The sequence below is a fragment of the Macrotis lagotis genome, chromosome 5 (assembly GCF_037893015.1).
Source record: "Macrotis lagotis isolate mMagLag1 chromosome 5, bilby.v1.9.chrom.fasta, whole genome shotgun sequence".
Taxonomy (NCBI): Eukaryota; Metazoa; Chordata; class Mammalia; order Peramelemorphia; family Peramelidae; genus Macrotis; species Macrotis lagotis.
The window spans coordinates 176,721,588-176,748,895 of NC_133662.1; the positions used below are offsets into that span (position 1 = coordinate 176,721,588).

The 27,308-nt window shown below is 39.5% G+C and overlaps 2 protein-coding genes, 3 non-coding genes and 1 pseudogene across 5 annotated transcripts; 2 read left to right on the plus strand and 4 right to left on the minus strand.

Moving 5' to 3' along the window:
• Positions 1 to 130: 130 nt before the first annotated feature.
• ACAT2 (acetyl-CoA acetyltransferase 2) lies at positions 131 to 16,548 on the plus strand. Its single transcript, XM_074187963.1, has 9 exons — positions 131 to 317; positions 2,100 to 2,234; positions 3,277 to 3,458; positions 7,555 to 7,672; positions 8,835 to 8,978; positions 13,921 to 14,043; positions 15,171 to 15,325; positions 15,714 to 15,824; positions 16,103 to 16,548. Exons 1-9 carry the CDS (start codon positions 263 to 265, stop codon positions 16,271 to 16,273), a joined length of 1,194 nt encoding a protein of 397 aa, XP_074044064.1. The 5' UTR covers positions 131 to 262; the 3' UTR covers positions 16,274 to 16,548.
• Positions 9,305 to 10,715, plus strand: LOC141488144 (dnaJ homolog subfamily A member 1 pseudogene; annotated as a pseudogene).
• TCP1 (t-complex 1) lies at positions 16,386 to 26,622 on the minus strand. Its single transcript, XM_074187962.1, has 12 exons — positions 26,447 to 26,622; positions 24,336 to 24,421; positions 23,807 to 23,935; positions 22,602 to 22,699; positions 21,942 to 22,052; positions 20,604 to 20,785; positions 19,442 to 19,568; positions 18,343 to 18,518; positions 17,935 to 18,058; positions 17,256 to 17,448; positions 17,003 to 17,166; positions 16,386 to 16,762 (listed from the first exon to the last, which is right to left on the minus strand). Exons 1-12 carry the CDS (start codon positions 26,508 to 26,510, stop codon positions 16,534 to 16,536), a joined length of 1,683 nt encoding a protein of 560 aa, XP_074044063.1. The 5' UTR covers positions 26,511 to 26,622; the 3' UTR covers positions 16,386 to 16,533.
• LOC141490327 (small nucleolar RNA SNORA20) lies at positions 17,739 to 17,866 on the minus strand. Its single transcript, XR_012469166.1, has one exon. It is a non-coding gene; the product is annotated as a small nucleolar RNA SNORA20 (small nucleolar RNA).
• On the minus strand, positions 22,159 to 22,295 carry LOC141490332 (small nucleolar RNA SNORA29). The gene has a single exon (XR_012469170.1). It is a non-coding gene; the product is annotated as a small nucleolar RNA SNORA29 (small nucleolar RNA).
• Positions 23,029 to 23,166, minus strand: LOC141490333 (small nucleolar RNA SNORA29). The gene has a single exon (XR_012469171.1). It is a non-coding gene; the product is annotated as a small nucleolar RNA SNORA29 (small nucleolar RNA).
• Positions 26,623 to 27,308: the final 686 nt, after the last annotated feature.

The window sequence follows — 27,308 nt, forward strand, 5'->3', positions numbered from 1 at the left end:
GCCGCGGGTGCAGATTGGCGCCCCTGGCCCTGGGCAGAGGCTGGGGGAGAGGAGGGGGCGGGGCCTGCGGGGGCGGCCCCGCCCACCAGGAAGTGCGCAGGGGCCCGGGGGGGGGCCGAGGAGGAAGAGGCGGGGACGGCGGGAGGAGGGGTCTCCCTGGCCGCTATAGGACCCCTCCTCCCGGCAGCGAGCAGCGCCGGCTCAGCCTCGGACGGACGCTCCCGGCCCGCCGCCCCCGCCGCCGCCGCCCCCCGCCGCCAGGATGAGCGCGGGCTCCGACCCCGTGGTCTTCGTGTCCGCGGTCCGCACGGCGATAGGTGAGCAGCCGCCTCGCGCCGGGGCTCCGCGCCGGGCCGCCGCCGGGGCGGGGAGACTCCGGGGCCGGCCCCCGGCCCACTCCGGCTCCTCCGGCGCTGATTGGCTCGCGGGGGTAGGACCACCGCGGACGCCGCGCCCGCCATTGGCCGGCGCGGCGGCGCGCTCCCGGGAAGGCCTCCCATTGGCCGGCGCCCGGTAGAGCCACGCCGGTCCCTTGTTTTCGGGGGTCGGGCTGCTCCCGCGTGGGGGGGTCCGGAGGTCTGTCCAATGAGCGCCCAGCGGTTGTCGGGCACGAAGGCGGCGGCGGTGGGGGGGGGGGGCCGGTCGGGATCCCGGGTTGGCGGGCCGGGGCCGGGGCCGGTGCCGGTGCCGGTGCCGGGCCCGGGCCGGGCCGCGCCGCTCCGGATACTCACCTAGGGCTTGGGTCATCCTTTTGTCTTGGCCTGTGCAGGCGGGTGCAGCCCTGGCTGGCCACCCAGCGTGCCGGCGGGTAATTGAGAAACAGACGGAGGCTTCATCGAATTCTGTTTTTATCGTGATATGCGCAAGCAGGGGGCAAGGAATAGAGGGCCCGTGGGATTCTAGTTGCAGCATGATGCCGAGGCAGTTGGAATATTAATGAAGGATCTCGGACGCTGGCTTTGTTTTGGCCTATGCCTAAAGTCAAACAAAGGTTCATTCTAGGCAAACAAGGGGGACATTCATTCATTGAGAAGTAAATGGAGGGTCCATCTGAGTCTGTTTTTATCATGATATATAGGCACGCAGGGGTGTAGTCCGCTCATTGGGAAAGGAATAGAGAGTTCGTGGGATTCTAGTTTTAGCATATGCAGGCAAGCAAGGCTGTAGTCCAGTAATTGGAATAGTAATGAAAAGTTCTTGGATTATAGCTTTATTTTGGTATATGCCTAAAGTCAAACAAAGGTTCATTCTAGGCAAACAAGGGTGACATTCATTCATCGAGAAATAAATGAAGAGTTCTTGGATTATAGTTTTATTTTGGTGTACGCAGACATTTGGTATATGCCTAAAGTCAAACAAGGTTGAAGTTCATTCTAGGCAAACAAGGGTGGCATTCATTAATTGAGAAACGAATGGAGGGTTCATCGGATTATACTTGGAAACAAATATTAACCAGACTTTGAGAGGGGGAGAGGGGAAATGTACGGACACACACTTGAATTTGCTTTATCAACACTTAAGCCCAGGCACTAGGGGAAAGATAAATCAGCCCTGATTGTAGAAGTTGCTAGTCACTGATTTGTAAAGGTTTACACTGAAAATTTAAGGTCTTCCAGTTAGAATGAGTCTAATAGTGACCTTAGAGGCCATTAATAGATGAGGAAACCGAGGCACTGAGATTAAGCAACCTGACCAGGGTCACATAGTTATTGGAGGCAGGATTTGAAAATTGGACGATCCACATTTTCAGCTTCTAGTGTTTGGTTCATAAGTAGAATTCTGATGTTTTAGGAGTTAAGCACTATGATTTTTACAGGTTCATTAGCATCGTTATCTGTTATTGAATCCACTATCAGTGAACCAAAAGCCCTGAATCACAAATGCCAAAGAGGACCAGATTTAAAAGAGAACTATCTTCCTTCGTTAATACCTAACCTAATCTAATGTCTAACGCTTAATAATTAGACATTTCAACAGTAGAGGAACTGGGGTTGAAAGGAGATGGCAGAAGCTTGGTAGTGGTTCCCCAAAACCACTGGCTACCTTCCAAGGAGTTCAATTTGGGTTTCAGAATTAACATTTTTAATATTTTCTTTTAGGATCCTTTAATGGTGCTTTATCTACTGTTCCTGTCCATGAGCTGGGCTCCACTGTCATTAAAGAAGTCCTTAAAAGGGCTGGTGTTAATGCCTCCGAAGTTTCCGAGGTCATTTTTGGGCATGTTTTGTCAACAGGTAAGATCACCCAAATTTCAGGAATTTAGATTTGTTTAGAGATTTTGGCCTTTCAGGACCTACCTGTTCTTGTACATTCTACTTTAATGATCTGGACTTTCAGGAAGCCTTCTCTGAATGATAGCAGATTTCCTGATAACTCCTCTCCCATTAATGTACAGAAGCCCCTTTTATCTCTCTTTACAGATGCTTGAATTTTTCCATTGAGTATCCATTCTTTTGTGTTAAAAATATTTTCTTTCTAGAATTCTCTTTAAAATATAATACAAGGTAATACATTAGTCCCAAACATCTTGATGTGAATAAAATGAGCAAATTACTTTTCTCCAGTGATACATAAGAGTACTTGATATCACCATGTTATTCTTATCTTGGAGAAGGAAGAAAGAAAACAAAGCCTCTTGTGTACTAGACCACATTGCTATAAAAAAATCTCATTTGATCCTTACAAGGAAAGCAAGTGGTTATTCCCATTTTACAGATGAAGAAACTGAAGCGGGCAATGGTTAAGTGACTTGCCCAAGGTATACAGCTAGTACATATTTGAGTCTAGGCTTGAACTTGGGGCTGGTTGACTCCAGGCCTTAAACTCCTGTTTAATTAATGTGCCATGGAGCTATGATAGGCTTAAAGAGAAAAGAAGTACAGCCTAAAGTATGATCATAACCAACTATCTTATTTTCTTCCATTTCTCTTTGTCTGTTAGTTTTTCCATAGTTGAATGAATCAAACAGGAATAAGATGGGAACTAGACCTGTGAGTCCCTTCTCAGCAATTCAGAACACAGAGGATGCCTAGAACAGTGACTTACTTATGCCAGTATATATCAGACTTAAACCCAGGTCTTCCTGGCTCTCTCTTAGTCACACTTTTCCTGAGACCTCTGATCAATCTGAGAACTTCCCATTCATTTCTGCTTCTGCTCCTGGTATCACTGTCCTCTGCTCACCTCAGGTCCAAACTTGACTTCAGTAATCCCCAGGAGATCTTGCCACTCTTTTAGGTTCTTTCTCTTAACTCTGGCAATCCCTCCTTCCTTTAGGGTGTGGTCAGAATCCTGTTCGACAGGCCAGTGTGGGGGCTGGAATCCCCTATACCGTGCCTGCGTGGAGCTGTCAGATGATCTGTGGATCAGGCCTCAAAGCTGTGTGCCTCGGGGCCCAGTCACTTGGAATGGGAGAGTCTAGCATCGTTGTAGCTGGAGGCATGGAGAGCATGAGCAAGGTATGGCCTCCATGACCCCTAATAATTCAACCCATTTGTTTATTTTTTGAGCAGCATTGTCTTGAACTGAAAGTCAAGAAGATATATAGATATAGATATATATATTGTATATTCATATCTATATCCCCTTAGGGATTCATTCTTTTGCGTTAAAAAATATTTTCTTTCTAAAATTCTCTTTAAAATATAACACAAAGTAACACATTAGTCCCAAACAATCTTGATGTGAATAAAAATGAGCAGATTACTTTTCTCCAATGGTAGGCGGGAATCTGAGATACTTAAGAGTACTTGGCATCACCACACACACACACACACACACACACACACACACACACATTTGTGACTTCCTTTCTTTTTGGAAAGAAGATTGACTCACTGGAATACTGCAAGAAGAAAAGCGATAGTAGTATTTCCTTTATCTTAATGTTTAGCACTTTCTCAAATGGTGTGAAATGTATTTGTATATCTCAGCCCTTCCAGTTTACTGCTTTTTATGACCTTGGGGGAAGGATAAGGATAAGGAAGACCAGCCCTGGTTTTGTGACAAGAGATGTGGTCCTGGCCAAGACAGAACCAGCACCCACTCAGGGAGAAGCAGTGGCTGGGGCACACCTCAGCAAAACTGAGTTCTAGGTCTTGGATCCAAGCCAGAGGGAGAACTGAAGGTTCTCAGAGGAAGATAATTTCCATCACAGTGTGTTGAGTAGCCCCAGCTGTGACTTGGAGGGGGAAAGGAGAGCAGAAGTTGGACAAAGTTCTTGAGGCTAGAGGCTCATCCCCATACTCCAGGACTAGAGGTGAATATAACAGTAAGCTGCTCAAAATAAGAAATAAAGATTTTTTTAAATGATCAGACAAAAAAAAAGAAAGAATCTAACCATAGACAGTTACTGTGAAAATAGTAGAAGACTGGGGCTCATTTTCAGAGGAAGATATAGAAGCAAAAAAAGCTTCTCTTACCCCAAAAAGTAATGTTCAATGGCTACCAACTCAAAAAGAATTCATAGAAGAATTTAAAAAATACTTTGGAAATCAAATAAAAAGGATTGAGGAACACTAAAAAAAAGTAATATTAATAAGAACAACTTAAGAAAAACAAGATAATGCAGTTTAACCAACTGAAATAGGAGACCTAGAATCTTAAGGGGGGGAAATGACTCAGAATTAGAATTGGACAAGGGGAGGTCAATGAAGTTATTAGAGACCAAGAAATAATAAATAAAATATAAAGAATAAAAAAATAGAAGAGAATGTAAAGCACCTCATAAGAAAAACAACCAATCTATAGTATAGCTCAAGAAGAGAAGACAAGAATAATCCAACTCGCTGAAAACTGATTAAAAAAAAGAATCTTGATACAATAATACAAGAGATGATTTTAAAAAATTGTCCTGAAGTGTTAGAACAAGAAGGGAAAATAGAAATAGGAAAAATTCACCCACCAGGAATATCATAGCTAAATTCCAAAACCCCCAGGTTAAGAAGGAAATATTAAAAGCAACAAGAGAAAAAAAACAATTTAAATATGGTAGAACCAAATTAGAATTCCATGAGACCTAGCAGTGTCTACATTAAAAGACTGGCAGGTCTAGGAAGACTACATATTGAAGAGCAAAAGAACTGGAGTTGCTACTGAAAATATACCAGCAAAGTTAAGCATAATCCTGAATGGAAAAAAAAGTGATATTTGACAACTTTTCACTTTCAGGATTTTGTTGCAAAAAGCCCTGAAATTAATAGAAACGATCCAAGAAAATTAGAAGATAAACATCAAAGACTAATTACAAGGGATTCAATAAGAATAAATTTTTACTATTGGAAATGTAAACTATATGTCTAAGATTGTCATTAGTAATTGGGTAGTTGGAAGGAAAGATTGGGTAGTGTTGAGTAGAACGGAATTCTGAAAAGTATAAACTGGTGTAGAAAAGATACGAAAGTTATTGTGCAAATAAGGTGTTAGAGGAACAATTGATACAGAGGGATTAGATGGGATGCTTACTCATTAGGAATAGGTTAGAGAGGGAATATGGTGTGTATGTGTGTGTGTGTGTGTGTATGAATTTGTATATATACATGCTTAAATATAGCCTTAGTGGGAAGGGAAAAAATAACAATGACAGCAGAGATTAGAAGAAAATCTGTAAGAAAGATAGACTGTTTTGAATACAATATGTAGAATTTATTATGTAGACTTTCTTGAAATGAAAAGTTATTACTTTATATTATGAATTCTCTCATGTTTCCTGTGCATGTGACTTTTTTTTCTTATTTTGTATTTAAGTTTTAATTGGGTTAAGTGGCTTGCCCAAGGCCACACAGCTAGGTCATTATGAAGTGTCTGAGGCTGGATTTGAACTCAGGTACTCCTGACTCCAGGACCGGTGCTCTATCCACAGCACCACCTAGCCGCTCCCTAAATTTTTTTTTTAAAGAAAACTTAGAGAGAGAGAGAGACAGACAGACAGGCAGGCAGCTGCATTGTGTAGTGAATAGAACACCAGCCCTGGAGTCAGGAGCACTTGAATTCAAATCTGCCCTCGCATTTTACCCTTCCTAGCTGGACAAATCACTAATTCCACCTGCCTCACCCCCACCCCAAAATGTAAAAATAAATTCCCTCTCCTTCCCATCAGTCCCATCCCCTTCCTTGAGAAGGCAAAAAAATTCTTATCTTAATATTGATCATAAATGTGTGCTCTTATAAAACTTATTTCATACTGGGGGCAGCTGGTGGCACAATGGATAGATCACTGGCCTTGGAGTCAGAAGGACGGGTGTTCAAATCCAGCCTCAAACACTTGACTAGTTGTGTGACCTTGGGCAAGTCACTTAACCCTGATTGCTTCACATCTTCTGTTGGCCTGATTCATATCTGGCCACTGGACCCAAGTGGCTCTGGAGGAGAAAGTGAAGCTGGTAACTTAGCACAGTGCCCCCCCCCCCCAATCCAATTCAGGTGCTTGTCATGGCATCACGTCTCTGATGTCATGGTCTTCTTTGAGAATGAAGAACAAACATCAATCAATTTCAAACTAGTTATGTTGTAAAAGAAAAACTACTTTTGTTTATTGAATGTAGATTATCATTTGATTTATTAGATTAAAATGCCACTTAAGGAATTTTCTCAACAAGGGGTCTCTCATACCTATTTCAGAATCTTTTGAGTTCAGTCACTCTCCAGTCCTAAGAGCCAGAGGAAACATAAACCAGAGACATGAATGTTTACTGAAGGTCTTATCCACTGTGAGGGCCAAATTAAGGAGTATTATTTCCCATGAATTGCACTATCTTCCAGAAAAACCTTTTTATATATCTTCATGCTGGTAGCATCTTGCCCTGCAGTTTGGCAGAGCCTTTTAGGAGAGGTCAGTAACTGCTAAGAGTTTGGTCTGGAAACAATGTAAAGATTACCTTCTGGTGGTAGGGGGTGGGGAGTGTAAAGTTCAAAATATTACCAAAAAACAATAGGTAGAAACTATTATTGTATGTAATTGGAAAACAAATAAAATATTTATTAAAAGTTTGGCCTAAGCTCATATACAGGAATTAGATTATGACATTCACAGACGTAAAATGAACAACCTATAGACCAAGGAGTCTGTGGCTTGGGTGGAGGGGGAAAAAAGCAAACAAACCAACACATTTATTTTCACTCACTTCAAATTAAAATTTTCTTCAGTTATGGATGTAGGCAATAAACCACAGTAGCATTAGCAACATATTATTCACTAATAGAAATCACATATTTTAGTGTCTCATTATTGTTATAGATACATTGAAATCTCATTTATGCTCATCACTACTATGAGATTATTGTAGCTATTAGATTCACTGCTGTAACCACATCCTTACTTCACACACTATTCTCTCTGCACTTATCCCAAACTGGGCTAGCTGCTGAATCACTTGCAGTTTTGGTAAGACCAGCTCATCCCCTCGGGTTCTTTCTTGGACTGCCTCTTCTGCTGCTCTTATCAAAGATTCAAAAAAGCAAACCTGTTTAATATTTGTTTGCCTAGCACCCTGAGGATAAGACCTAGCTGGTCTCACTTATCTCTGTCTAAATCAATGGTGTGTTTCCTGTTCCTAGGCTCCTCATTTTGTTCACTTGAGAACAGGATTGAAAATGGGTGAGACCCCTTTGAAGGATTGTGTGATCTATGATGGTCTTACAGATGCATTCCACAACTATCACATGGGTATTACAGGTAAGGTAGTAAAATATTTTTTGGTTAAAAAATTATAGAAAGGTATGATTATTGTGTATCAATTACAATTATGTCCCTATATCATTGTAGAGAATTGGAGGTAGAAGCAATTTTAACAAATAATGGTCAGGGGTGGCTAGGTGGCACAGTGGATAGAGCACTGGCCCTGGAGTCAGGAGTACCTGAGTTCAAATCCGGCCTCAGACACTTAATAATTACCCAGCTGTGTGGCCTTGGGCAAGCCACTTTGCCTTGCAAAAACCTAAAAAAAAAAATAATGGTCAACTCCCCTCATTTTATAAATGAGGAAACTGAGACCTAGGGAACTATCAAGATTTACCTTAGTTCAGTAAGGTAGTGCCTCTATTGGGCAATCTCTACCCTTCACCTTACTTTCTTTGCTTCTTTCTGTTTATTAGCCCGATGAAGTTAATCAGACCTTTTGGGGAAACCCTTCTACCTTCTCAAAACTATGTTAAATTGGTATGGATTTCAAGTCCCTGAATATTTAATTCCCTTTTTATAGGAGGATTCTTAAGTTATAGCAAGTTTTCATTTTTGCTGTAATTGTTCCAAGCTGGAAAGGTTGACCTTAATTCACACTGAATTAAACATGTCTGGTTACTTTGGGGTTAGTGATGGTTATAGAGGTGGGGTGGGGGGTGGGGTGGGAATAGTAGAAGGGAAAGAATGACAGTATCTCACCAAGAGAGGAGGATGTGTCCTTTTCTAATGAGCTGGGACTTTGGTCTCTACTGGGCTACACAGAACTCAGTAGACTAAATTAAATGTTGCTGCTTAGCTTTATTATATGTCTTTGTGCTATTATATACCTTTGACCTCAATCCAAGTGGATTCTCCAATTGCACATCACGTGTGTGCCTTCTACATGTTCCCAACATTATCTATTTTTCATTTTTTTTTTGGAGGTGATATAAATTATGTGGGAAGAAAATAGTTTCTTAAAAGTCACATCCCAAGTTCCAGCCACAATGTCTGCTTAAGAACAATCTAGAACATTGATTTAGCTCATTTATTGACTAAATGATTTAAACTATGTAAATGGAGATGTTAAATATTTGTTTTTAGTAGAAGATATTGCTTTTAGAATCCAGTCACATATGTGCCAATATGTTTTGTTGTCTTATTCTCCCCCCAACAGCCGAAAATGTGGCGCAAAAATGGAAAGTCAGTAAAGAAGAGCAAGATGGATATGCTCTCTTGTCCCAGCACAGGACAGAGAATGCTCAGAAAGCAGGCTATTTTGACAAAGAAATTGTACCTGTTTCTGTGCCTTCTAGAAAAGGTAGGTGTGGATGGCAGTACATAAAACAGTGGAAAGAATATTTAACTATAAGGAGAAAATCTGTAACAAAGACATACTGGAATTTTTTAAAATACATTTTTATTAATAGCTTTTTGTTTTTATGTCATCTAAATTTCCCCCTGTATCATTCCTATTTCCTCTATTAGACGCGTTTTATAATAATAAAAATTTTTTTAAAAAATAAAAACTAGGGAACTTTCTAGAAAACTCGGCGAGGGGTGGAGGGCAGCAGCTGCTGCTGCCAGAGCTCCGCGCCCCATGCCCGCGCCCCCAGCCTCCTCTTGGTTCTGCTCTGCTCTCCTGCCTCCTAACCAGCTCTCCAGACACGGCCATTGTGACACCCTGGCTATAAAAAATGGTGAAGGAAACAACTTACTATGATGTTTTGGGTGTCAAACCCAATGCTTCCCAAGAGGAACTTAAAAAGGCATATAGAAAACTAGCCTTGAAATATCACCCGGATAAGAATCCAAATGAAGGAGAAAAGTTCAAACAGATTTCTCAAGCTTAGAAAGTGCTTTCTGATGCAAAGAAAAGAGATTTATATGACAAAGGTGGAGAACAAGCCATCAAAGAAGGTGGTTCTGGTGGTGGCTTTGGTTCTCCAATGGATATCTTTGACATGTTTTTTGGAGGAAGAGGAGGAGGAGGAAGAATGCAAAGGGAATGAAGAGGTAAAAATGTTCATCAGTTGTCGGTGACTTTAGAAGATTTATATAATGGAGCAACAAGAAAACTGGCTTTGCAAAAGAATGTAATTTGTGATAAATGTGAAGGACGGGGTGGTAAGAAAGGAGCTGTGGAATGCTGTCCCAATTGTAGAGATACTGGATTGCAAATAAGAATTCATCAGATAGGACCTGGAATGGTTCAGCAAATTCAATCAGTTTGCATGGAATGCCAAGGACATGGGGAACGAATCAGCCTTAAAGATAGAAAAGCTGAAATGGAAGGAAAATTGTTAGAGAGAAGAAGATTTTAGAGGTTCATATTGACAAGGGGATGAAAGATGGTCAGAAGATAACATTCCGTGTTGAAGGTGACCAGGAGCCAGGACTTGAGCCTGGAGATATTATCATTGTTTTGGATCAGAAGGACAATGCTGTATTTATACTACAAGGTGAGGACCTTTTCACATGTATGGATATTCAGTTGGTTGAAGCATTGTGTGGCTTTCAAAAACCAATAACCACTCTGGATAATAGAACTATAGTCATTACTTCCCATCCTGGTCAGATTGTTAAACGTGGAGATATCAAATGTGTGCTGAATGAAGGTATGCCAATTTATCGCTGACCTTATGAGAAAGGAATTTTAATAATTGAATTCAAGGTAAACTTTCCAGAGAATGGCTTTCTTTCATCAGATAAGCTATCTTTGTTGGAAAAATTGCTGCCTGAAAGAAAGGAAGTAGAGGAGACTGAAGATATGGATCAGGTAGAACTGGTGGACTTTGACCCATCACAAGAAAGAAGACGCCATTACAATGGAGAAGCTTATGAGGATGATGAACATCATCCCAGAGGTGGGGTTCAGTGTCAAACCTCTTAATGGGGGGCCAGTGAATATGTTTCATTGTAATACTGGCTTTTGTATGCAATAGTGAAATGAGTGAAGGACTACAATCATTTTAACACACGCTACTAGCTATTGTTTTTGTTGTAATATTCAACTATAGTTGTGTTTTAAAAAGTTAATAAAATCAGTAATATAAAATGCTGACTTTTCAATTTATGGTGTTCAGTGTACAAAATAGTTCCAATATCTTAATTATTTCCTTATGATAAAGAAGCCCCAAGTATTTTTCATGACTTGTACTTTTTGTTTCAATGTGTTTTTGCAGTGGCTTAGACTAAGGTTTGATTGTTGATTGACTAAATGTACACAAGCATTTATAATTGTTAAGTTCTAAAATTAAAGTTTTGTACTGACTTCACCATCAGAAAACTTTAATATGTTGATGATTTTGGTCTGGTTGTTTGTCAAATTGGGATTTGTTGGTGATGATTTTGCTGTATTTGCCTAGGTGTTGTCTGTATTTAAGAAATAATTCTGATTACATGTGGTATGCCAAGGGTAAATTAAAAATCCCCATTCTTTAGGAAGACATTTTATTTTCAGTTTACAAATAATCCCAAATCTCTTGAGGGTTTAGGGTTTTAGATTGAATTCCTTTGTTTTGCCATTATACTGTTATTTAAAAAATGATAGTCAAAACCTACCTCTGGTTCTCTCCATTCACTGTAACAGGAACCCCAATATTATTTGAGGACTGCTTGGTTGGAAACACTGGGGAAGAAAAAGGGGGAGGGATTCTTTATTATATACAGTAAATGCAGGTGACAGCCACCTAATTCTTAAATTTTTCTCTATTAGACTAATTTGACCATATTTAAACAAGGGTTCTTTATGTACAGTGAATGTAGGATGAGAGCCACTAATTTAAGGTTTTATTTTGTTACTCTTAGACTAACTAGTTTAATGTTTGTTTTAACTAGTTTAATGCTTTATACTTTGGTATAATGCTTGACCAGATTGCAAACAGAAGCTGTAAATGTTTTGTTTTGAGATTTTTATCTCCATCATCAAGATCATCATAAGCAATATGTAAATATTAGAAGCTAAGTTATATCTAGGCATCTTTACATCCTATTGTAATTGGAATTTATTAGCAGAATTTCAGAAGAAATTCTGAAGGAGAAATCTGCCTTGGTAAATGTTGATTTAGGATGACAGAAATTTGATATTGGGCTTATATAAACAAAAACCTAAAAGTACACAACATCTAATTCAACTGCTTATTAAGAATGAAGAGTAAAACTACAATAAATATAACCAATGTAAATCCAAAAAAATAAAAATAAAAACTAAGGGGCGGCTAGTTGGTATAGTGGATAGAGCACTGGCCCTGGAGTCAGGAGTACCTGGGTTCAAATCCGGTCTCAGACACTTAATAATTCACTTAAATAAGTCACTTAAACCTATTGCCTTGCCAAAAAAAAAAAACTTAAAAAAATCAATTAAAAAAAGGAACTAAGGGGCAAAAACATGAGAAAGAAAAAACTTAATGTTTTTAAAAGTGAACATAATATATTTGCTCAGCATTTGGGTTTCATAGTTTTTTCTTTGACATGTGGATTGGCCTTTTCATAACAGTTCCCTCAGACTTGTCCTTGATCTCTGAACTGCTGAGTTCATCATCTCACAATGTGGCTGTTGATGTGTACAATGTTCTTTGGGTTCAACTCATTTTATTCAGCATCAGTTCATATAATCTTTCTGGGTTTTTCTAAAATCTGCTCATGATTTCTTACTCCATCACATTCATGTGCTACAATTTATTTAACCATTCCCCAAGTAATGGGTATCCCTTCAATTTCCAATTCTTTACCACTACAAAAGTTGCCATAAATATTTTTTACATGTAGGTCTTTTCCCCTTTTTTATAATCTCTTTGAGCTATGGATTTAGTAGTAGTTTTACTAGATCAAAGGGTATGCACAGTTTTATTGCCCCTTCAGCATAGTGAAACATAATTTAATATTTTTATCTCAGTGCTTATTGAGTATTAGTATTCGTGTTCTTTTTGATTAGGAAAAGGCAAAGGTTTTTTACAAGAATTTCAGATTGGATTATGAAGAATTATATTCTGTAGTTTCACTATAAAAATTCTTTATTTGCAGTTGAAGTGAAGACTGCAAATCCATTGGGGATCATACTATTTTCATTGGCCTTTGTTATAGCACCTTAGATTCAGTCATAAGGGAGTTTAGATACCTTGTCTAAGTTTCTCTGTTTTTATTGGGTAAGAAAATGGGCCCAGAGAAAGTGTGATTTGCTCGCTCTCACACAGATTTCCTTAGTGCATTCTAAGATGAAATTCAACTCTCATTTTCAGTAACTTTCAGATTAGTTCACTGGCAGTTTGAAGCCTAGGCTGTTGGAAATGTTTGGCCAGAGCCTTCAGCTTGCACCATGAAAAGGTCCTGTCTTGGAGTCCTCCCTTGTTGCAGGACAAAAATGAGGGAGGGGAGCAGAAGGCTGAGCCTGAGGGGACCTGCAGGCCACATAAGGAGGGTTGAACTAACTCAGGATGGAAAGATGGAGCAGCTCCATGCTTCCATGCTGGTCAGTAGTGGGATCTGGCACTTCCTGCCTGGCCAAGATAGGGAGACCGGTCCTCCTCTTAGCAAACCTGAGCTGCTGTTTGTAGCTACCCACTCCACCAAAAATGGGATAAACCTAAATGAGACATTTTTCCAATAGCCTAATCAATCTAATGCTCACTTTTCTAAAAGGAATATCCCTTAAAATATAATTCATTGGAAAAGTTATATACTCCTTGCTAATCCTCTAAATTTATACCAACTTTTTTTTAAGAAGTCTAGTTTTAAGTTGGCACAGTGGATAGAGCATTGACTTGGTGTCTGGAGGACTTGAGTTCAAATTCAGCCTCAGATATTGAATAATTACCTAACTCTGTGACTGTGACCTTGGGCAAGTCAGTTAACCCCATTGCCTTGTAAAAAACCAAAAGTATATTTTTCATAGCAGATAAAATACAAAATTACATGCAAAATTAAAATGCAAATGTGCATGCTGAGTTGATTTAAATGATTGAGATCTGTGATTGTTTCAGTTTAAAATGACAATCCTTTGTTTTATCCCTTTTCTACTTTGAATTAAATTGGTATCTGTTGACAGTATTACTAATAGTACTTCAAATTGTCTAAAGTTGTCTTAAGTTTTCCTGTTTCTCAGATGAGAAAATAGACACTTCCTTAGAAGATGGAGCCCTTTCTAGAATGGACTCTTAAGGACACGGGTTTCCTGACTAGGAGTGTGATCTGGGGTTTCTGCTAGCATTCAGGGCTGTATCTGTAAAATAACAACTCTCAGGGAGTTGTTTTTCCCTTTTCAGGGCCTGTGGAAGTTAAAACAGATGAATTTCCTCGCCACGGAAGCACTCTAGAGGCACTGTCCAAAGTGAAGCCTTGCTTTCTGACAGATGGATCAGGAACAGTAACTGCTGCTAATGCTTCAGGTGAGTTTTTTGTGAGGGTGGTGGGAAGGAACCAGAGTTCTCTGATTTTTCTGACCCTTTTTTCTGTGTGGGGCTGTGGTTTGGAGTCACCAGAAACTTAGTTTTGTATCCTGGTGCCAACACCTATTATGTAAGCTCCGAGTCAGTCACTTCAAGCTCAGTTTAAAAATGGGGATAGTTAACATGTCATACCTACCATGTGATAATTAAAGAGAGAACATTTTATAAACTAAAAAGCCTTAAAGCAACTTGAGTTGCTTGTAATTTTTTTTATTGGTGCCTTTTTGTATTCTAGTGAAGCAAGAAATGTGTGTGATGCAGTGTCTGCTAATAGGAGGGACTTTTCACTCTTCTCAGTGACCATTATTTCAGATAAACTTTTTTTTCATGTACATTGTTCTAGGCATGGCTGTTTTTCTTCTGATCTTCATTTCTCTCCATAAGTTTATGCAGAGCTCCCCATGTTTTTATGCCTTCTTCTTATCTTCCAGCACCTTAATAGATCTTTGCTCAACTGTTTCCCAATTGATGGGGTAACTCTTGTGCTATCAGTATTTTGTAACAAATTTAATTGCTTCAATCTTAAGTACCAGCAAGTTGACTTGGGTCCCTCGAATCTAACCAAAGTCAGCCAGCAGCGCCTTGTGGTTTTTTCCTAGTGATTCAGAGGATAGTGCTGGGTTTTAAGTCAGGAACAGTTTCGACTAAGCCTCCCTCACTTAATGGCTGATCATGGGCAGCCTCTTTGCTGTTTCCTCAGTGTAAAATGGATAATCTTGGAAGGGTTGTTGAGGATAAGTGCCTGGCAAGTTTGTGGGTGCTAGTTCTTTCCATTTATAACTTCATTTTTCTCAGTTGAAGTTTGTAATTTCACTCAGCTTTGGTGTTCGTTTAGATGGGGATGTCAGGGTTATGTGAACACCCAAGTTATGTCAAAATGGTGTTGTCAAGTAGGCATCCCTGCTAATCCAGGTCATTTAATTTTTGCCTTTCTGGGGAGGGTGAGATTTATTTATATATTCCAAATAGTATTCTATTGTGGGTTATAGGTATAAAGGATTAGGTGGCAGGCAGAGATTTGACAGGGATTGAAAATATATCTTGAAAACATCCATCTCGTCAATTAGGGATAAACGATGGAGCTGCAGCTGTGCTTCTCATGAAGAAGTCAGAAGCATTAAAACGAGGTCTCACACCCATAGCCCAGATTGTATCCTGGTCACAAGCTGGTATTGAACCTTCCATTATGGGAGTTGGACCAGTTCCAGCAATAAAACAGGCTGTAAGTACTGAATTTCAAATAGTAATCTAATCAAAATTTTGTGGCTGAAAGGGACCTTGGAGAGTGATCATGGTTTTAACATTTCATTTTAAAATGAAAAAATTAGGGTCTCACAGATGACTTGACTTACCTAAAGTATCAGACCTGGTTCTTGGTTCCTAATCTACCTTCAATTATGCCATGCATGCAATCACTCATTCTTTTATCTTTTTGGACTGGATTCGGGGTTAGGAAACTCCCACTGAACAATCTGATGCTACATCTCTTCTACAATTTATAGCTATATGAGAACTACAAGAGTCACCAATGGAAATAAAAACTTCAAAAGGGAGAAGGGATCCTTCTCTTAGGATTATACTCAACAAGAGATTTAATGTTACCCTTTTAGGTTGCCAAAGCAAACTGGACACTAGAGGATGTTGATGTATTTGAAATCAATGAAGCCTTTGCATCTGTTTCTGTAGCAGTGTCAAAGGAACTTGGACTAAATCCAGAAAAAGTGAGTATATTTGTTGTTTGATATTTTTACAGGCTCAGATGAATGGTAGTATTTGTATAAGCCCTCACAGCTCTTTACCTGTCACATAGAAGCTCTATATATGTGCTTATTTCCTTGCTTGCTTCATAGGTGACAAATAGCTGATCTCAGAGGGAAAAAGTAAATTGTAATGATAACCCCATTAATAGCAATAAGCTAGATACTAGATCCCCCAAGGAAATGGATCTTCATTTACAGTATATGGGGATTTTAAATCATGCTTTGGGTTTTTTTTTCAGGTCAATATTCATGGTGGAGCCATTGCTTTGGGGCATCCTATTGGAGCATCAGGGTGTCGAATTCTTGTTACTCTATTACATACACTGGAGCAAACTGGTGGAACCCGGGGAGTTGCTGCTCTCTGCATTGGAGGAGGGATGGGGATAGCAATGTGTGTTAAAAGAGAGTGAAAACATAACCTTGGTCTCAACCAGTGATTGAATTGTAAAATTAACCACATTTTAATCTGTCTTAAAAATAATTTAACTACCTGTGAAAACAAGACATGCTTCAAGGACCAAAAACAGCAGAGGAGAGAGATTTTATTTTCTTTCATCTCCCTTATAAAAACTCAACATTGTTGTATTTTTTGTCTGTACACTAAGTGCAAGGCAATGGTACAGAATGACAAAACTAATCAGTAACATTGTTATAAATAAAGAAAATCAGATCAATCTTCAATAGACCCAGAGTGAACTGCATCTTCATAACTTGCTCCTCCTCCTCCTCTTTTATCATCTTTATTTTCTGGGTGTAATTTAATGAGATCATCGATTCGAAGAATGGTAATTGCAGCTTCTGTGGCAAATTTCAAGCTCTTAACTTTAACCATGGTAGGTTCAAATACACCACTCTGCCTGTTGTCTCGAGGTTTGCCATTAACTAAGTCAAGACCAATCCTGCAAGTGAAAAAAAAAGTTATCAATATAAAACCATCCATTTCCTCTTTCCCCCAACTCACAAACTAAAGTTTTTTAAACATATTGCTTGCACATGAACATTTCTGGAACACACTATGCCTCCTCAATAATAAAGATTACATTCTTTTATATGTTTTAACCTTTATAGACAAAAGCACTCTCAAAATTCTGTCCTCTTTGTATAGTCAAAAGGAAAGTAGAAGGAAAATTTATACTTGCCATTTTAGGTTTTTACGTTCTGGGTTAACTTGAGCCTCATTATGAAAAGCTCTTAACTTGGCAACCAAATCTGTAGAGTCTTGGGCAGCATTAACTGCCAATGTGTTGGGGATAATGAGAAGAGATCTGGCAAATTCTGCAATAGCAAGTTGTTCCCGTGATCCCTGAAGGGAAAAAAGTATTAAAAACTCTACTGAGCAATGAGAGTAGATTGCCCTCCTCCAATCCTCCCCAGTCTCTACACTCTGCTTACCATACTGGTTGCATAGTTCTCCAGATAAATGGACAGTGCTGCCTCTACAGCACCACCACCTGGCACTACAGATTTTGACTCCAGGACTCTCTTAACCACACAAAGAGCATCGTGTAAAGAACGCTCCATCTCATCACACATGAAGTCATTTGCTCCACGTAAGATAATAGAGGCAGATGTCCGAGCTTTAGTGCTGTAACAAACAGGATGGGTTAACCAATTCTTTAGAATAAACCAGAACTTAAAAAAGACTAAAAAGCTAATACTTCTCAGTTTGAAAAATTTTCAAACTCCCTGAGGTGAAGCTATTTAGCATAAAAATCGCTTTGCCTCAATATTAAATCTCTAGATGTAAAAAAAGTTAAGTCACTCAGACTTTTAAAACACCCAGTCTAATACCTATCAGAAAACTAATCCCTCCCTCTTTCTGGAGCTCTCCAACTTCTCAATATCTCCTAAAATGTGTGTGGATATTAACAAAAACAATGTGATAGACCCTGTAACAGAGATGAAATAAGATTCTTCATCTTAAATTACAGGTCTAATCTTACTGTCTCCCATGCGTATAACTGCTCATACTACTGAAAGAATGGCAGCAAATAAATGGGAAATTATATGACTCTAATGAGAATAAAAAGAAAAATTTATAAATGCTTCAGTATTCTTTAGTATGGCTTACTTTTTGATTAAAATCAGCTCATCATCACAAATCCTCTCTTGTACTACCTCTTCGGCTTGTCCCAACATTGAAGCTTCAAAACTTTCTTCACCTTCCAAATTAGCCAGGGTTGACAGAATGGTTGCTTTTGAGGGAAAAAATATAAGAATTTTACAAGCATTTTCCCCTGATCTCTCATACAAAAAGAAGAGTATTTAAAGATGATCAGTTTTGTTACCACATGACTAAGGAATGAGATTCCCCACAAACACCTGGACATATTAAGGAAGACCCAACCACATGATGATTAAGATGCTGTTATTTGCGTCCCCCCCTAAAGTTATTTAAGAAATTATAACTTAACACTTTCCAAGCTGAATCTTAAGCTATTCCAAAGAAAATAACTAGACCCTACACATTCAAACTTACCTCCAGATGCTTTAGCAATTCGCTTCAGGTCCCTTTTTAAAACTCTTCGCACTGCTATTGTTGAAGATTCAACAAAGTACTTCAGACACATATCATCAATTCCACCAGTGGTTAGAATAACATTGGCACCAGTGACCAGTATTTTTTGAATTCTCTCCTTCGTAATATCTGACTCTCTAAAGAGATATAACCACCATTAATCTAAATTTCCCTCCACACAGTACTTAGAAATAAAATTTTCAACAGAACTATTTCAGGCTACTCTTATTTTCTAACATTACCCAACAAAATTACTCTTTTATACATTTAAGATTACAATATCTACCTAAATCAACTTCCTTTGCTTCAATTAAAAAGGACTTAGAAAGCATTTCTAACACCTCAAATGCCAATGTGATTTTGTCCGTCCATACAAGTATGAAATATTTTCTGTGTGTACTATTTAACATTTATAGGCAATGCCATTTCAGCAAGTTTGATATTGCTTCCCCAAGTACTTCTTTTGTTACGATATAATTCTTCACAAGAGCTTTAATAATCACATTAGCCAGACAAGTTTGATGAAACAAAAAAACATGCTTAAGGCAGAAATTTTACATTTTACAAGCACTTATGATAGTAGGGAATAAGTAAACAAGACTAATTTTAAGTAGATCTAGCAGTTAAGGTATTCTACAGTCTCACTTGCTGTACCTTCCTTCTTGCTTTTATATAAACTTAGACAGCTACAACTAGATATTTGCTATCTGTGACTATCATGCATACAAATATACTTGCAGCACAACAAAATACAATGAACATTTTTGTTACATAGTAAATGTCATCAAAACAATGTGTATATGCTATAAAACCATTTCAATCTCAATAAAGGTCTAGTGTTCAGTAATAACCAAAAAAAAGTACACTAGATAAATCTTCTAAATCTTTTAGTTTCCCAAAGATTTATGTAAAACAGTTTGTAATTTTAATAAATTTAAAAATCCTTATTTCCTTGAAGCCTATTCTAAAGTTAAATTTGTATAAACTCAATATTAAGTTCAATTTAGTGGGGGAGGGAGTAGGAGAAATGGAGGGAAAGAGAGAGCCCTACACAACCTACCTCTTTCTAATCTGATCCAGTTTTTCTGGGTCAGTAATGACCACTTGTACACCAAGTTTCATTTTTGTTTTCTGTAAGCTAAAGTCCAGACAAGCAATTTTTGCATTAACTATTCTTTTGGGCATACCTACAAATAAAATGAAAAATCAGTTTAATAAAAATGTTAATAATATTTATTCTAAACTATCACTTATTACCCCCTTCAACTCCAATTTTAAAATTACATTTTTCTCAAAAATTAATTATAAAGAAACATTAAAAAACATTAGGCTTCTATCCAGAGTTCTCTAAGAGAATTTATTAAAGCTCTTTACTGTTAAAGAAAATCAACTTCCTGATTTGTATTCTCCCAACCATCAGTTCTAAAAAAGTAAATGCAACAATCATGACCAACATATTATCAGCTTAAATTACAACATAGAAAGAGAAAATAGCTAAGGAGTGACCGGGAAAATATATGCAAAATATATAGTATGTTTCTACTATCTGTACTTATCTAGAGTGACCTGCAAATAATACAAGGACAAATTATATATATGCTATGATTTGAATTACTGTTTGGGATATTAAAAACAGTTTGAATCACTGGGATCATGTTAAAAAAAAAAAAGGGGATGGTGGCTGATAAGATATATTGATTGTCAATTCTTGCATGAACCATTCATTCAACAATCATCTATCTAGCAACTATTATGGGTCAGACAAAGGGGATACAAAATCAAAAATACTTTCAAGTTTTCATCTTCTGGAGTAAAACAACATTTAGATAGATAAGTAAAAACAAAATGTATGTACTACAAAATTGCACAGAAATGCAACATGGTGCTCTGAAACCAGACTTCAAAGGATTTTTCAGAGAGCCTCAACTTTCTTATCATACAGGTAACAGGAAGTCACTAGTTTCTTGAGCAATTAAGTAAACCTAGTCAGACTTAGGTTTCCAGAATATCATTTTAGCAGAGGTGCTGAAGGGAAGCAGAATGAATGCTAACAATTAAAGAGTTGATAATGGCCTGAACTCAGGTGGTAGCCATGGAATGGAGGGAGATGTGATTAAAGAAGCAGAAACAACAGACTCAGATGGCAAACCTGGGTGACTGGTGATACCCACAAAAGAGGACAAACGTGAAATTAGAGACCAAATTCTTTAAATTATACTTACCCTGTGATGCCACTACACAGTTCAATGCATAACCATTTATAAGCATACTCTCCTTCTGACTTCGCCCATGGGCCTTCAAAACATTAATAGAATTTATAGGAAACCGAGGTTGGCCTTTCACATCTGTATATTTAACTGCAAGTACTGCATCTACCACCATATTAGCAAAGAAGTCACCATCACTAAGCCAAGAGTGTCAAGGATAAAAAAAGAAATACAATGGAGTAACTATTAAAGAAAAAAATTTTAAAAGTCTTTGCTGTTTAGATTTCCCAAAATTCTCCAACTTCTAAAAACAAGCACTAACCCATAAATCAATTAAAAAGGATTTCCACTGATTAAATAAATCTAGCAATCAGAAGAGTGAAAATTAAATCTCTAATTTCTGACTCCAAATTCAGGGTCCTTACCATTATACTTTTTTCCCTTAAGAAATGCCTTCTTGGGGCGGCTAGGTGGCGCTGTGAATAAAGCACTGGCCCTGGAGTCAGGAGTACCTGGGTTCAAATCTGGTCTTGGACACTTAATAATTACCTTAGCTGTGTGGCCTTGGGCAAGCCACTTAACCCCATTTGCCTTGCAAAAAATCTAAATAAATAAAAATGCCTTCTTGAGTAGAGCCATACTCATTTCACAGGCAATTATTAGCATTTCTAGTTCTCCTCTGGAAACATCTTTTAAGCAAAGCTTTTTTTTCTATTTCTTTAGCCTGACAAGCATTCTTCCTCATTTCAACAGGTAATACCCAAAATTTATGGTGAGCAAAATCCTATTTGAATATTAATGAGCTCTCCCCATTTGGACCACATATTCATCTAAAACTGCACATCTAAGAACAGACTCTTAAAAATTGTGTTTCACATTTATACCCAGACCTATTGGGAGTCTTTACTGTCTATGTTTTAGGTGTTAATATAATCTTATGACAACTCTCTCGTATTTTTTTAATATATTAATTCTCCAGCCTGACCTTTACAAGTGCCTCAAAGGGTAAGGAAGAAATTCTTAGTTTTCTTAATCTAGGAAAACTACCAACAACTAATTTCACTTTCCTGCAAATCACAATTCCAGGAACACTTGTCACCACAAGTATTTAGCAATAAACCCTCAACCAGATGAGAAACCTTAAGGTGTTAGTAACTCTACTCGCTCTAAGTTAGACTTCATTTTCAAGGCAGAACTTTTCCTTGGAAATTACCTCCTGAACCCAGATATCTCCAAATATAACTACAATATGCTAGGATCATATAATTGAAGGATCAAAACTAACATACTACAAGGGTTCAATTAATTTAGATAAAATAGCCACAAGTTACAATCAACAATATAAAAGGATACATTCCAATGATCTTAGAAGACATGGATGTTTTTGCAGCATTGATGAGACAATCTTTTCCAAGTTCATCTGTGTTAATGATGAGGTTTTCATTGATGTATCGAACTGCTTCCCTATTTGAAACATTTCAAAAATATGGAAATCAATACTTACCAAGTTTGATAAGGGCATTACGGTGGTTGTGGTTAACTTAAACCATGTTTATATCAAATATAACAGACTAGATTGTTCTGCCATTTCATTCAGGAAAAAAAGACATGGCCACTCTTTCTCCATCAGACCATGGCATCCATATTTTATCCCATAAGCATAGCCACTAAATCTATGAAGTGAAAAAGTGGTAGTCAAATGGGAAGATACTGAAGTGGTCTTCTCTGAGTTGCTCAAATGTGACAACTACAAACATAACTTTTTCATCTTATCAAGTGAAATTAACTGGACAACAAATAACTCAAAATTTTTAATACAAATGTTAGGTGTCTCCCTCTCTTCTATATAGTACCTTCCTCACAACAAGCCTCTGGAGAAGTGGTAAATACTACAAAATATAAGGTGGTATATGGACTATCTTGTCTATTTTATACACAAGAAAACAGACAGAGATTAAGTGATTTAAGAGTAAACATTTCAATTAACAAAATTTTCTTATGAATGCATCATACTTGCAAGCAAGTCGATAGCCACCAATAATTGATGTGGGGTGAATTTTCTGCTTGACTAATTCATCTGCATTTTTCAGAAGTTCTGCTGCAATAATAACCTGTTGAGAGGAGAAATATTTATTTCATACACACTCACGCTTCGGCAAAATAGATGATTGCTACAGTCCTTAGGGGAAAAGGGCAGTCAGTGTTCCACAAACATGGGAAGTTTTTCTTCTAAGCCATTAACATAACTCTCTTAAATCTCTGATTCTAAAAAGTACAAGTCAAAAGAAAGAAGATAATTCTTGAACCTTTCTTCACTGTCAACCAGGAGGCTGCCTGCCATTATAAGTTTGACAAAGATATTACAATAGTTGTGGTTAACTAAACCATCGTTTTTATTTCAAATACAACATACTAGAGACAGTTTCAAACACAATCTAGAGGTAGATTGTTCTGCCATTTCATATAGGAAAAAAGACATGGTCACTCTTTCTCCATCAGACCATAGCAGCTATATATTTTATCCCATAAGCATAGCCACTGAATCTATGAAGTGAAAAAGTGGTAGTCTAATGGGAAGATCTGGTTTTTGAGACAACTGCTAACACGACAGCTGTTGCTTTCAACTCAGGGTTTGCTATCTTCTCATACTTTATAGAAGAGAATTTTGCGAAACAAAAGGACTGAGATAAGTAGGTAAATTACAATCACCTAAAATTGTTTTATCCAAAGTTTGATGAACTCTTGCTCAAAAGAAAAGGTACCTGAAGAGTATAAATCAGAATCCCAAAGTTTTCCTGTGTGCTGTGTGCTAATCCAATTATAAAATTACTGAATTTGAAAATCCAAGAAAAAGACTCAAATGGGGCGGCTAGGTGGCACAGCAGTAGAGCACCAGCCCTGGAAGTCAGGAGTACCTGAGTTCAAATTCGGACATCAGACACTTAATTACCTAGCTCTATGGCCTTGGGCAAGCCACTTAACCCCATTGCCTTGCAAAAATCTAAAAGACTCAAATGGCACACAGGTGAAAACTGGTACCAAAACTTCTGACCAGTGATCCAGTAACTAACCCACATTAGTTTTTTTCATTTCAATCATGTAATATGAAATTAATACTTCTCTAAACTTTTATTTCAGACAATACATCAAGATGATGTATTCAATTAATATGCAATTTTTCTGGTCAAGTCCAACATACTTTTAGTGTGTCTACCCACCACAGAAGTGGTCCCATCTCCAACTTCTTTGTCTTGCAGATCAGCCAATTCACAGAGCACTTTTGCTGCGGGATGCTCTACCTCTAGCAATTTCAGAATAGTTGCCCCATCATTAGTAATAGTTACATCCTGTTTTGGAAATAGCACAATAAACATGGCAATAAATTAGGATTTTATACTCCCATGAGAACGTTTCAAAATTTTTAAGTAATTTCCTATACATGTTAGACAGTTGCTCAGTACACTAACAAAAGCAAAGCATCAACATGAGAAACTATTCAACAAAATACAGCTTTAAAACCCCTAGGTTGTTGTAAAAAAAAAAAAAAGGTACATCTATACTTACTCCAGGGGCAGCTAGGTGGCGCAGTGAATAAAGCACTGGGGCCCTGGAGTCAGGAGTACCGGAGTTCAAATCTGGCCTCAGACACTTAATAATTACCTAGCTGTGTGGCCTTGGGCAAGCCACTTAACCCCATTTGCCTTGCAAAAAAAAAATAAAGAAAAAAATAAAAAAAAATATACTTACTCCAATATCATCCACCAACATCTTATCCAAGCCAACTGGACCAAGAGAACTTTTTACAATATTGGCAATGGAAGCTGCAGCCATAACTGTAAAAATATAAAATAATTAAAATAAGACACCTTCATTATTTCAAATGCTATTTGTTGCCAGCATAAAAGTAGCTTCAACATGCTTTTTCACAAGGAATAGAATACTTATTTATGAGAAAGAAAAAATTAATAATCTCAGACACAAACTTGAATATATAGCAGAAATTAGGATATAATAATTTTCTCCTAGAAGTAGTCTGGTGTTTTAGTGGATAGGATACTGAACTTGATGTCAAGAAGACTTAAGTTCAAAATCATTCTCAAGACACTACCCAGCTTTGTGACTCTGGGCAAAGTGGCCTCAGTTTCCTTAACTGTAAAAAGGGATAAACAGTGTACCTACCTCCTAGAATTGCTGTGTATTTGCAAAGCACAATGCTGGCACTTAGTAGCTGCCTAATAAATTCTTGTTCCCCCCATCCTGTAGTCTATCAAGTGGGTAGTTACTAATTATAATTTAGTCTTACATTTATAATGCACTTTTTTTTTAGTTTTTAGCAAGGCAATGGGATTAAGTGGCTTGCCCAAGGCCACACAGCTAGGTAATTAAGTGTCTGAGGCCACATTTGAACTCAAATCCTCTTGACTCCTTGGCCAGTGCTCTAGCCATTGTTGCTCCTATTGTATTGCACTTTTATACCTCCTAAATATAAACATTTCTGTTTAAAAAAAAAACTATTCTCTGAAGAAAAAATGTTAAATCTTCAGTTAATTAAAATATATTTACTAGTTGAAGTTTTGGTTAATATGCCCTATTTATTTTAAACAATTTTATATAGAAGAAAAATAATAATAATCCACTTTCTTCTCTAATCTTTGGCAATTCCTTCTAGATCCTGAATCTTGAAAATCCTTTTTTTGAAGTTTCACTGATGCCTTTTTATTTTATACTAGTCATTTCTGTACTTTATTTCAACATTCCAAGTTGAACCCTAGTTTGTACTAACAAAAACCAAACAGAAAAGATACAGAATTGGGGGCAGCTAAGTGGTGAAGTGGATAGAGCACTGACCCTGGAGTCAGGAGTACCCGAGTTCAAATAGGGTCTCAGGCAAATAATTATTTAGCAGTGTGAGCTTGGGCAAGTCACTTAACCTTTTGCCTTGCAAAAACCTAAAAAACAGAAACAGAATCAATAACTTTGGATAGGAGAAGAGGGGATAATTTTTATTTTGAGGGGAAGTATTTTTTTAGTCAACTCATTCTCTGGCATAATTTATAACCTAACAAAATCCACCCTGAACAATTTTGGCTAAAATGAAGTATGCGGTAAGGGACTTTTAAAGTAAAAGGTGCAAGAAAAATACATTAAGGTTTTATCAACACAAAGTCAGTTAGTTAAAAAGCAATTCCCTTTCTCATAACTCTTAGAAATCAAAATATCAGTTTAATCTTGCTTGTATAATTTTAACCAAAAGCTTACAAAGTTAAGAGAAATGAAGGGCAAGCACGGGACCGAGAAATCCCGTCCACAATCACATTATCTGGCTATAGGAATCCCTCTCTCATTTCACGGTTTTTTCCAAATGTAACGACGGCACTGGATATGGGAGTTTCTCGGGCTTTTTGTAGAGTTAGAAGTCAAGCCTGATTTTTAACCCCAAGCTCGCCTCTTCTGGGGAATTAGAGGCAGGAAGCTGGCAGCAGGGGAGGGGGAAGGGGCAGGGCGGTCTCCATAGGCCTTGGAAATCTTCAGTTTTGGCTGCTAATAACACCGACCCACGGAGGCGGGACCCCGAGAGTCCTGGTCAGCTCCCCGAGAATCAAGGCCACGTTTTAACCGACACATCGGGGCCGGGCCCGGGGGCTGGCCAAGGACCGGCTCCCCTCCCCCGGGCCCGGCTGTGCATCTCGGCGGCGCGGCGCGGCCCGCTAAGGGCGCCGGCAGGAGGCCCGGCCGGGACCCCACGCCACGGGGTGGGGGTGGGGCTCGGCGGGCGCCGCAGCCTAGGCCTCGGGCGGCGGCGGCCCCGCGGCCCCCTCAGGGCGGGCCTCCCCGCCGCCCGCCCGGCTCGCCCTTACCGTTCTGGGAGCGGATGGACTCGCCGGTGGTCCGTTCCCCGAACACGGACAAGGGCCCCTCCATTTTCCCCGCCAGCCGAGCAGGAGCGGCGACAGCGTGCAGCCGGGCAGCGGGGAGGGAAGGGGAGCGGCGCCGCGAGGGAGGCTGGGTAACCTTTTCCCCGCCCTTTCCTTTCCGCAGCCGCGGGGGGGAGGGAGCGGGGACCGGAAGTTGGCGAAGGAGCACGGCCCAGCCAATGGACTGGCGGGGCAGGAGGAGGCGGCGGCCCAATCAGAGGAAGGATGGCCGGAAAGCGAGGGGGATGGGGGGAAGGGAGAACGGCGGCTGCGCGGCGCGGACGGCGCGTGCGCGCTCGGGGATTCTCGCGCTTTCTAGAAAGCGCCGGTGGGTGCGGCCCGCGGGTGCCAGGGCAGAAGCGGGCGGCCCGGGTGTGCCCACGGTCTGGTCGGCGTCTCCCGGCCTGGGCGCGGGGAAGCGCGGGGCGGTACGGTGTGAAAGTGCCGGCGCCGCCGGCCTCGAAGCCGCGCGGCCCTGTGTCCCCCCGCAGCCTTGGGCCCCGGACGGCTTGGCCTCTGCTTCCCGAATCCGGCGTCTTCCCTGGATGCGGATCCCCCGCCTGGGCTGCCTGACGCCCCGCCCTCCCATCCAGGGCCCCTCGCCGGGGCCCTGGAGCCCCAGAGCCCCGGCTCCTGCGCGGACGCTCGGGGGGCCGTCAGGGACTTCAGAGGACCAGGAGCTCGGAGCCCCATTTATCTCTTGTCCTGGAGTTGGCACAGATGCTGCGTGTGGGTGCCAGGCGGAGGGGGCTGTCTAGAGGGTTGACCAGGCCTTGCAGAAAGCCTTCTGGAGCTGGAAGGGACT